Source organism: Branchiostoma belcheri, unplaced genomic scaffold (genome assembly GCF_001625305.1).
Source record: "Branchiostoma belcheri isolate BF01 breed outbred unplaced genomic scaffold, Haploidv18h27 scaffold42, whole genome shotgun sequence".
NCBI classification, from domain to species: Eukaryota; Metazoa; Chordata; class Leptocardii; order Amphioxiformes; family Branchiostomatidae; genus Branchiostoma; species Branchiostoma belcheri.
The window spans coordinates 2,318,661-2,330,053 of NW_017804043.1; the positions used below are offsets into that span (position 1 = coordinate 2,318,661).

At 37.2% G+C, this 11,393-nt stretch overlaps 3 protein-coding genes across 3 annotated transcripts in view; 1 reads left to right on the forward strand and 2 right to left on the reverse strand.

The window, feature by feature from the left end:
- LOC109478017 (golgin subfamily A member 4-like) overlaps positions 1-3,730 on the reverse strand; it is a 34,248-nt gene extending 30,518 nt beyond the window's left edge. The window contains exon 1 of the mRNA XM_019779466.1: positions 3,554-3,730. Coding sequence (XP_019635025.1) covers positions 3,554-3,649 — 96 coding nt within the window. The 5' untranslated portion in view covers positions 3,650-3,730. The remainder of the gene's footprint in view (positions 1-3,553) is intronic.
- Positions 3,731-3,941: 211 nt separating this feature from the next.
- LOC109478088 (methyltransferase-like protein 5) lies at positions 3,942-8,600 on the forward strand. The gene is made up of 7 exons (XM_019779560.1): positions 3,942-4,104; positions 5,001-5,115; positions 5,559-5,749; positions 6,238-6,320; positions 6,496-6,547; positions 6,660-6,709; positions 6,895-8,600. Exons 1-7 carry the CDS (start codon positions 4,005-4,007, stop codon positions 6,940-6,942), a joined length of 639 nt encoding a protein of 212 aa, XP_019635119.1. The 5' UTR covers positions 3,942-4,004; the 3' UTR covers positions 6,943-8,600.
- The window catches only part of LOC109478018 (integrin alpha-8-like), a 65,335-nt gene continuing 61,285 nt past the window's right edge, over positions 7,344-11,393 (reverse strand). Inside the window, 1 exon segment of the mRNA XM_019779468.1 lies at positions 7,344-9,712. Coding sequence (XP_019635027.1) covers positions 9,596-9,712 — 117 coding nt within the window. The 3' untranslated portion in view covers positions 7,344-9,595.

Genomic DNA, 11,393 nt, shown 5'->3' on the forward strand with positions numbered 1-11,393 from the left:
AATGGCATATTTCCAGAGTGAAAAGCCCGCTGTCGCTTCTTGATAACAGCTTTAATTTGGGGAGTAATCCATTCTTTGTCAGATTTGTGTTTCACAAAGGATTTCATTGGAAAATGTTGATCTATTTCTGAATGAAGGGTTTGATACAATATATCTACTTTTGTTTGAGCTTTGAGATACGGGTAGTTTAAATTGATTCAAATACATGTACCAAGATTTCTTCTGAGCAAACTAGTTAATTCTTCACCTGATGAAAAGCACATACCTTATTAATTAGGTAGGAGATAATGTCAAGGAGATAAATAAGAAAAGCCAGTTCTTTACAGAGCTTGTGCTAACTGACTTCAAGAATGTAATTACAAGCAATTCGATAAATTCTCTGAAGATTTGGATATTCCAGACAACATCTGCTAAATATCTTTCATTAGTGACTGAGAAGACAAATGCGACTATGCTATCGGTATATGAAAATCAGATTCTGAGAACTTAATATAACAAATATGTGTCTGCATGATGATACACATAATGTATACCTCGATATCCAACGGTAACCTTCATCATCATACATGTATCTCCAAGTTACCATATTGTAGAATTTTCTAGTAAGCTGTTTAATGTAATTCATGTTCAATGTAGTAAGAATTTTACAATACTAATGCTAGCCAAATATTCTACATGTAAGAGGAATGAGAATTGGTGATTCTGGTTCAAAGGATGGGTCTGAGCAAGCATTCCTTGATTAAATTAACTCTACAGTGCTAGCTAGTAGTAGTGGGATCCATACAGTACAATAAATTGCAGTGCAATTATTCTACTGATTCAATCACAACATCAGCCAGTCTCACCTCTAAATCCCACAACAGATGAGAAGTTTCAGACATCACACCGAACGTTTCCATGGCTGAACAGACTCAGCAACGCACACGGAAAGACCCTAGCTACACGTACATACTGCTGGCAGTGCAATCTATTTGATTACCGCAAAACGGATTGATCGAATGGAATCACTGACGCAAACAGGTGACGATTTTCTCCGTAGTAGGGAGATTGAATGGAGCAGGACTTGATTAAGTACAGGATTATATAGCTACGGCTTCTTCCTACACCACATAATTTAAAGTGCTACCTTGGGAACAGTATTAGGTTCTACCCGCTATTTGCAATATCTACTTAATTCTGTCAAGAAGGTAATTTTTTGTTGTTGTTGTTGCTTTGTTCAAAGGTTGCTTCAAGGTAAGCTGCTGAGCATAATTCAAAATCTGAATTTATTTATCCAATTTAGGCCTTGGCTAATGATGATGATGATGAAAGAAGTTTAATTTCATTTAAACATTAAATCTAGTTTTAGCTCCTATTCTTGAGATTAATTAAGGATGAAATTGTTACCTCCATGCTGAGGAATTTAAAAATTTACTCGATAACCATGTCACACAAATTCATTCAGTACCATATCACAAAGATAATTTGACTAAAAAATATTGTTTAATAAAAATGTATGCAATCACTTCATAATCATATCATCACAGATTATCACTCAGTCCACATAAAATTACTAGTTAGAATATCAAAATGATTCCTTAAGTTAAGAAGCACTGACAATTCTACTTTTATATTTAACTGTCAACTTGAAGTCCTGTGTAGATACATCGTTATGTGATCTAATTTTCCAATGTACATGATGGGAGTCAGGCTGTGTGTCATGTTACCTGTGTCCCACCCACACAGACCTGCTGGATTACGTCAGGACTCCGCTCGTTTGTCAACCTTGGGGAGTTTCCTGATTAGCTTATATTGATTCTATTCTCCAAAGGATGGGAGGCAGCTGGGCTGAGGTACAAGGGCATTTCTGATACTTAAACGTACTGAAGATGTGCATACAAGTCATACAACATAATCTGGGAATTGCAGGCAAAGACTGAAATTTGATACAATAATAAAATCTCAGAAAACAAAGAAGCTTGCAGAACAAATTCAGTACAAGGCACTGCCTTACGAATCAACATCTGTCGTTAAATTTATGAAGAATGATAAAATAGATAAAGATAAACATCATAATCTTCTTATCCATAAGTTTCTTTGCAGTCATAATATGGTCCGAGGCTGATAGTGGGTTTGTAATTCTAGCAACATCCATCCCAGGGGCTACCTGTATTACACATTATTGGATTTTACTTAGATATGCTGCTGAATGTGCGTAAATCAATATTAGTTTCACATCATGGGGGCCTCCGTAATGAAACAACAAGGAACGATTACAGAAAACCTGCATGTGAGAAGTAACAGTTACTAGTGCTGATTTATGAATTGAAATTTATTGAATTAAAGCTCTTACGTCAACATATAACCATGTATCTGTTATTAGAGTTTTTAGATACCTAGGATTAGGAATTGAAGGGTTGACTGTGGTGCTCTATATACTGAATGAATAATAGAAGATACAAACCATGTGGATATAAAGTATCTCTCCACATTCTACAATAATCTTAGAACTGCAAGGTGGTAAGGTGGTCTTATGTTTAGGGTTGTTGACTTAGAATCTAAAGGTTCTGGGTTTGAATCTCTAGTCGCATCTAATCCCCAACTTGTACCCTTGGGAAAGACAAATTAATTACAACTTTGGTTAGGGACGTCCTCTTACTAGTCTTAGATGGATCAAAGGTACATAGTGACGGATCTGTACATAGTAAAATCAATATTATAGGGAAAGTTAGGAGGGTGCTCTTGCTGTATACTTTTTAAGTTGACTCAGAACTTCAAGGTTCTGGCATGGGTTCAAGTCCCCAGCAGGTGCCACTGTTGTGTCCTTGGAAAGGGCACTTAACACCTAATATCTCAATTGAAAATGAGCAGCTAGCTTCAGTTCATGATGTCCTCTAGGACAGGACATAAAGCTAGAGGTCCTGTGTTGGAGGAGAGTCACACTTTAAGCACATAAAGAACCCATCACACTTATAAAAAAGACTAGGGGTCCTTCCCAGTGTGACTAGTTGAAATCTTATGCAACTTGTACTTACAGTACAAAATTGGCATGTTGTGTATGTAACTATACATTGAAAATTGTTCTTTTTCATATTTTGGGGTTTTGAAAAATATATAGTATTCTACAAGACAATTCTAAACTGAAGAAAAATTGACCATACAAGACTGTGGAGATCCTATACAAATCATAACAAAAATTTTAAACCAGTTGTTAAGCAAGCCAAAAAAAATCTGGAATTATGGTTATGATTCCTTCAATTATATCTGTAGAATATAGACTTTATGAAAATATGTGCAAACATTCAAACTAACTTTTATCAAAGGTCGTCAAGACACTTGTTGGAATTCTTTAGACTCAAACTAAAGGCGAAAATACAGGAATTTTTACAGCTAGCTGTTCCTTAGACACAGCCCTGACAACACACCACTCAACAGGTGAACTAGAGTCTCCCTTTCCGTCACTAGGGACTTATAATAACACAATATTTTGGATGTTTATGTTGTCTGCGTTAACGCCCCCCTCCCTCTTGAAAAACCCCTCCCAACTTGTGCCGTTCTACACCCAATATCTCACCGATTCTCCCTTGGAGGGCGAAGCGCCTGACAGCAGCCTGTTCACCGGCGATTTCCCCGCCTCCTCTTCTATCTTGTTTTTCAATTTCCGGAACATTTCGGTAGTTTGTTAAAGAAAACTGTGAATCGAAACGTGTAAAAATCAACCCATCGGCTACGTGTAGCGTTTACAACGCATTGTGGGTATGGACCTTTAAACTTTGGCCTTTAAACCAAGATGGCCGCGCCCATGTAGACGTGAGGTGTGTTTTTGTTTACATCAAAATCTACCAGGTTTTTACACTGTTTTGAGTCGTATTTTATGCTGATCGGAGATACATTGATGATATAAAGGTTCTTAGATTGTGCTGCGATTCTCTACTTAATCAAATTTTGATTCACATGCCAAATTATCCTTTTTGTCTTTCAGATTCATAATTCAAACAAGATTTGAAGAAAATCCACCCAGAAGAATGAGGTTGAAGGAGTTGGAGAGTTACCTTCAGGATGTGGAGACGTTTGAAGAGCCCAAGGTTCTGTTGGAACAGTACCCAACTTCTCCACATATAGCAGGTGAGATGTTTTCCAGAAAAGATTAGCCTTCTTCTAGTTGTAACTGAGCTGTGATTGTAACTTTCCATGTTTCCAGGCAGTGATAAAGGCAATTTCTCTTTTAGGCCACACCAAGTAAATTTTATGGATGATGTCCGCGCGCGCATTGATTTTGACCTGTTCCTAGAAAAAAAAACAAGAAATTCCGCTTCCTGTAACTATGACCAAAGAGTCACGACAGTGCTGCAAATCGTCAGATTGACGTGAAACCAGTAACGCGAAAACAGGACAGGACGACAACTGCCTGATTTATTGCTGTTTTGATGATAAATAAAAGACTTCTTGCTTGTTACACTGTGTCACCTCATTCAATTTGTGTCCTAACATTTGTCGTCTCTTAGTATTTTTCTGATCTAGGCCTCTTGTTTTTTTTTTCGCCCACTCGCATTAGATTTAGGGTCTCCAAAGGACGTCATCCATAAAATTTAGTTGGTGTGGCCTTATATGCTTGTGACCAGGCCTGCTAGTGGCTATGCTACAGGTTCAAATAATTTACATAAAATGAGCCTGATAAAATTCCATCTAGCCATCCAAACTGATTCTCTTTTCTTTTTCCCCATTGGAACTATCATTGTCAGCAAGTACAGTAGGGTCATCCTCACTAGATAGTACAGAGAGTTACATGTTTACTAGTACATTGTAGGTGTGACATTGGATGTAAGCTACGTGCATTGTTGAAAGCTATTTATTAGTGAGGGCGCCCCTACATGTACTAGCATAATATCCTGCTCACGCCATGTTACTGCATAGCTGGTGTGCTACATCGAAGGGCAGTTACATGTAATTTGCGATTCATATGATAGCCTGTCTTTAAGATTATCCTAAATAACCTGGGATTTTGTGTGCCCTCCTTCCAGCCCATATGCTGTACAGCATGCAGACCCAGTACAGTTCTGTGGAGGGGCGGCTGGTGGCAGACCTGGGGTGTGGCTGTGGGGTCCTGTGTGCCGGGGCTGCTATGTTAGGGGCAGGGTAAGAACCAACTATATTTAATGTACTGTCCTGTGTAACTAAAACAACATTGCAGGAGTGCATCCAGAATTGAGTTGTAGTTTGTTTATTTGTTTATTTATTAAAATTTTCCAGCACATCCATGGAGGGGGAGGGAGAACAGGTGGGTCACCTTTACCAGCTCCCTCCCCTAATTACATCAATAAAAACAGTATAAAACAGCATTGGATTTAAACACATTATGAAAGCAATACATAAATATACATACAAAAATATGGACATGTAATAAATCAGATATCATTCTACGTAAATGTCAGTGAGGTCTTAACACTATTGTTCCACACCTGAAAGCCTGCAATATGTCAGATGTCTAAAACTATTTGATCACTTAGGCATTAACAGATTGACAGTATCACCTGATCATTCATCTTTCAAACCTTCATCTCCTATCACCCTCTCCTCAGTGCCTGTGTGGGGTTTGACATCGATGAAGATGCCCTCTCCGTGTGCCAGTCCAACTGTGCAGAGCTGGAGCTGGACACCGTGCACCTGATACAGGCTGACGTCACGCACCTGCACACCTGTCCTGGCAGGTGGCACAAGACCTTCGATACTGTCATCATGAACCCTCCGTTTGGAACAAAGAAAAACTGGGGTGTGTTGTGTTCTTGAACTTGATGAGCGATAACAGAGACTTTGAAGTACCTTTTGTGATGCTTTAATCCAGAATAGCTAGTGTGGTACAGTAAGCATCTGTGCTCATCCTCGGTCAGATGGACAAGAGGTCGTCTTACTATATGTCCCATTTCTTGAGCACTTCCTACTTAATATTCACGCTGGGCTATACTAACACAGAGAGTTGAAGGGGTGTTGTCCTAGCTATTATTACTCATAATACAAAAGGATGCCTACTACAAAAGGGTGAACCCTGTCTAGCCAAGGAGGTTATAGTACATTTGTTACTTTAACTAAATCAAAAGCATCTTTCACCAAAACTTACAGACAAAAAATTACAAAACCTTTCTGAGGCCATTTTACTATTGAAATGTGCTCCAACGTCAAGAAAAATTGCATTAAAACAATATTTTACAATTAGGCTGGTGTTAAATGTGTTGTTCTTTTTCTTTTCTTTTTTTTTTGCAGGAATTGACATGATATTTTTGAGAACAGCCCTGGACATGGCCACAGAGTCAGTTTACTCTCTCCACAAAACATCAACAAGACAAGTACGTCTGTATACTATCTGGTGTATACATATTGAATATGTGTTGTTTTCTTATTCTCCTCTTTCTTGTTTACTAAACCACAGGTCACATCTGTTGCCTTGAGAAATATGACAATTTTTGCATTACAAAATACAGTTTTATCATTACAATGGGTGTATTTTTTTCCAATATCCAGCACATCAAGAAGAAAGCCAAAGAGTGGAATGTTAACATGGAGGTTGTTGCAGGTACAGATAGAATGTGTTGTCCTTCTTTAGGCTAGTACACAATGATCTTTCTCATTTGTTGCAAGTCAACCATGTCTATCAGCCTAAGCCATGTTGCATTTCTCTCCACCAGAATTGAGATTTGACCTTCCAGCAACCTATAGATTCCACAAGCACAAGTCTGTAAGTACAAATAAACTCTTCTTTTCCCTCTGGTTTGCTAATTTTGCAATAACTTTTAAAATCAAGATTGGAGCAATCAAGTTCTTTGACGCTAAGTAGTTTAAGTATGTCTTTGGCTGGTGAAAACGTTTCTTAAAATTTGTTGTTTTCATTCACCAAATTTAGCTTTTCTTCTCACATTGCAGGTGGATATTGAAGTGGACTTTATTAGATTTTCTTTCCCAAGTAAATAAGAAATCAACACCTAAACATGGACATTACGGACCAGACAAGACCAGTATCTCTCTCTTGTATCTATCTTTTGCGGGACTGATTTTCAGCATTAACGTTATCCTTTAGTACTAGTAACTAATTCTATTCGTCCAACAGATACATAAGTACAAAGACTGACTCATTTTACACTATGTTAACGTTTTTAGAACAGTTTGTACCTATTTCAAGTCACCAACCTGACGATAATGCACTGACTCTTCTGCCAATAATCCTATGCTGTAGGACTGGGCAGTAATAAAGAAGAAGAACAGTACTCTGCCATCCACCATATTGCCACAAGAGGTCATTTATAAAATCCAAACCACTGCAATGGGAAAATTATACCTAACATGGCACAGAAGAACCATTGAACAGACTTTTGTACAGACTCATAGACTTTTATTTTACAAAGGATCCGTGACAAAGTCATAGATATAATACAATTTATAGAACATTCTTGTGTACAGTAATTATCATTAAAACAAACAAGTATTCCTTGTCATCATATTATTAGCTAATAAATACCAACAGAAGTGACAGTAGATTGTGACAGTGTTTTCCAGCTCTCTGTACATTGTGATATTCAAGTTATTGTTATACCATATACGGATACTTTGTTTAAGTGTTAATATCTGATTTGCTCGTATGAATAGACATAACACCAAGGAAGGTAAGCAAGCCAAAATACAACCTCATAATCTAGTCATGGATAGAATTGTAACTGATGGTAGACCAGACAAATAGGAAAACATGTTAACTGCCCTAGTGGCATCTGTAATTTCACTGCTTCTTTCCAGAAAATGTTTCTTAAATGGAATGCCAGACATATTTTGGCTGATTTAAAAGTGTCAATGGCTGAAAGACAATGGAAGAGCTTGGCACCTTTCCTGCTGTCATCAAATTTGTCTGGAAATATTGTTAGTTTGGTGTAGTAAGAACATACTTAAAACTAGTGCAGCAACTTTCTTCACTGAATACACAATAAACATAACAGATACAGTTACATAGACTCTTACGTCATAAAAATAATGTACTTGCATAGGTACGATTCCTATCGGTTTTTGGCAGCTGACCGAACAGATAGAAATGCACAAGAGTTGACTTAAAACATCTGTTATGATACCAAGGAGCTTCTAGATTTTAAGCTCTTTGATGGTACTTATCAATATACGTATTACACAAATTCACTGTTTTATACAAGAATAACACACAAGAATGTTTCACCTATGATACGTACAAAAGTACAAAGGCTTATACTATATCAAACTTACTAGTTTCTTGGTGTAAACAAGGTAAACTGTATAGTGTATGGAAATTCTGAAATAATACATACATCAAGTGTCATATTCAAACATAAATGTGCATTTTAAAGCAAGTTTGGGAACATATAACAAACTATGGTACAATGTCTTATCATTCTATATCTTTGCCCAGCAAAGACTTTTTTCCAGCTTCTTTAACCACTTACATGTACGACCAACAGCCCCTTTTATATAATGGTATCAACCACATTTCTTCAGAACTCACTGTTGGGTGGAATAGTTCATTTCAGTATAGGGATGTTTTTCCAAACATTTTTATAGGTTTATCATTAACCAAGCATTATCTACAGCTGAACAAATGTTCAGTGCTCAACAGTTTAAAAAAAACAGCAACAGAAATTACCAAAGAGTGTAATTCTACAGTTGGCCATGTACTGTACCTCAGAGCACTATGCATGTTATAGATAAATAAATATCAGGAATAATTAGTATTTTGAATGCTGAAATTATCAGGTCTAACTCTAAGTAACAGAAAACCCTACATGTATATCATTTGGTAAACAAAATTGCACAAACATCATATTTCTTCACATAAACATTTACACCCATGGGGTCAAAACAAAAAATACATAAATATTTAACATTCTACAATAGAACATCATTCCTATGAAATTATTTTAAGTCTAAGGCATACTGTATGAAAAGGATTCACCAAGAATAGTACATGTAGGTGTGCTAAATTCTCTGAGATAGGCTTATACAGAGAAATTTAAAGCAGATAATACTTTAAGCCCATGAACTACAGATAATCATGTTTGTTTCTACAATGATGAAGATATGCTTAAGTGGAAACCTAAGGGTTATGTTTGGTCCAGTTATTGTTCGATAAAAATTTGTACAAATTTTGCATTCATCTAATATCCAAAGGAAATTCTTGTATCATCCAACTCTTAATTTGGTCCCCTGTATATGCAAGGCATATACAGTTACATTAAAAAAGCCCCACATTTGAATAAGCTCAGCTAAAATGAGCAATTTATACAACTGTTTTCAATGATTAAGTTTTCCAGCTTCTAAAACCTGATTAAGTTTGCAACAACCCAATAATTATCAAGACTAAAAATGTTTAAATATGGAATGAAGCCATGTGTTAAGGGCCTAACCAAAGGTGAATACATTAAGGCAACAAATGTCCAATATACCATGATCAACCTGTCCTTTAAAAAGGTGAATATCCAATCATTTACCTCAGAACCAAGCCCTAGCAAAGTTTCAAGGGTTCTTGTACCAGCCAGAGCCTGGTTCAGAGGTACGACTAAACCTTCAGTGACTCCGTGGTCTACATAAGAATACAAGACCCTCTCGTCTTGCCCTAGTAGTCCGCCTTGTCGCTGATGTAACCGCTGCTTGCGTCGGGGCTCTCGCTGGTGGGCGGGTTTCTCTTGATGGCCGTGTACTCCTGCATCGACTGTCTCTTGAAGAAACCGCACTGTGGAACAAACAAGGAACTCGTGAGAAACAAATATAAATCAGGCTTTTAGCTTGGGGGTGTCCAGGGTGTCTTTTGGACGCCCTATACTGAAAATAATAAGAAATTGGAGGCCCTACTTTTTTGTAGGACACCCTAAAGACACCCTATTTTTTCCACTCCCAACCCTTGCCATGCACACATGCCTCCCTTCAGCCTTACTATAAATACAAAAATGATGGTTTACTGAAGGAAAAAACTCAAATTTACACCTGAAAATGCAGAAAGTAGTGTTTGAGAGCATTATGAATTTCAAAAAAGCCCCCCTAAAATCTTGCACTCAGCATGTCTTCACTGTGCATAGCATACAATAAAAAAAATGGACGCCCACCAAAAAAATCCTAGCTAAGGCCACAATCATCAGCACACAGACCCTCTTCTAGTTTTAGCTCACTGAAGAGCTACTCTTCCACTAGTCATGACTGATAACATAGATGCAGAAAAAGGACAGTATTTTACAGGTTAATTTCCTTGTTTTTTTTTTTACATTTAGCATAAGGAAAAGTGGACCATAGCGCATGTTGGGTGAGCAACAACAGCTGGGATTTGAACTCCCAACCTCTTGGTCCTGCTAACCACTGTACCACATGTATGCATGCTACGATAATTTATTTATGAAGTGTTTACGAATCATAGATGATTGGATTATACTGTAATCATGTTAATACAGCTCAATGTCATATGCATACATGTACAGTATATTTTTATCAGAGAGATACAGACTCTTAATCCTAGGCACTGAAGCATGACATGAAACATTTATGTATAATTTAAAATTAAAGGAGCTGCTGGTTTGTAATATTAATGTAAACATTAAGGTTTGATTGTGTTTTGATGATCAAATGATTCATGAAGAAATTCATGCAAAAATCCGGATCCAACAGGCTCGATCCAAGGCATGTCACAAGTTGACTGTATAATCAACTACAGCCTACCAAAAAATCAAACTGTAAATTAATCAATTATAATAATAAGAGATGCATATAGCTTGCCTTGGGACTATTTTATACACTTCAAGTATGAAACATAGAAATTAATGATGACAAAAATAAGCTACGAAATGACAGTAATTGTCAATATCAGACATATTTCCGTATCCAGAATATTTTTTTGTTTTGCCACCATTAGACAGCATTGAATGGGTTTAACAATTATATTCTACTGGGCTGGAAATAGTGGGTTTATGTGCATCCAAAATTGGAGCTGTGCACCTAATTTTTTTGTGTGGGTGCACTGGTGCACCCAGATATTTTTGTAGGTATTTTTGTACATGTTGAATGTATAATCTTTTGAAGTTAGCTTCCATGTCAGATTGAAGCTCAGAAGGGGAGCAGTAATATCTGTATTTAGTTTTTTTTAATATGGTGCACCCCAAAAATTTTGTGTGCACCTAATTTTTTAAGTTTGGTGCACCAGTGCACCTATTCCCAAAAAATGAATTTCTAGCCCTGGATCTACATGTACCAACAACACTTGATAGTGTACAAAATATCTGGTTGTCCAGTTGCCCCGGGCAACCAAGTTTTACTTGGGGCAACCTATTTTTGAACCTAGGTAGCCCAGTGTGCTACCTGAAATTTAAGAATGCCCTTCCCCCCCCCAAAAAATCATGCCCACTTAGCTTGCACCACTGTATCCGGCA

Excerpts from the sequence above, each read along its gene's own strand:
- LOC109478088 (XM_019779560.1), top strand. The coding sequence starts at position 4,005 with ATGAGGTTGAAGGAGTTGGAGAGTTACCTTCAGGATGTGGAGACGTTT. Across the intron at positions 6,321-6,495 it reads ACAAAACATCAACAAGACAA|CACATCAAGAAGAAAGCCAA; the intron begins GTACGTCTGTAT and ends TCCAATATCCAG. Across the intron at positions 6,548-6,659 it reads TAACATGGAGGTTGTTGCAG|AATTGAGATTTGACCTTCCA; the intron begins GTACAGATAGAA and ends TCTCTCCACCAG.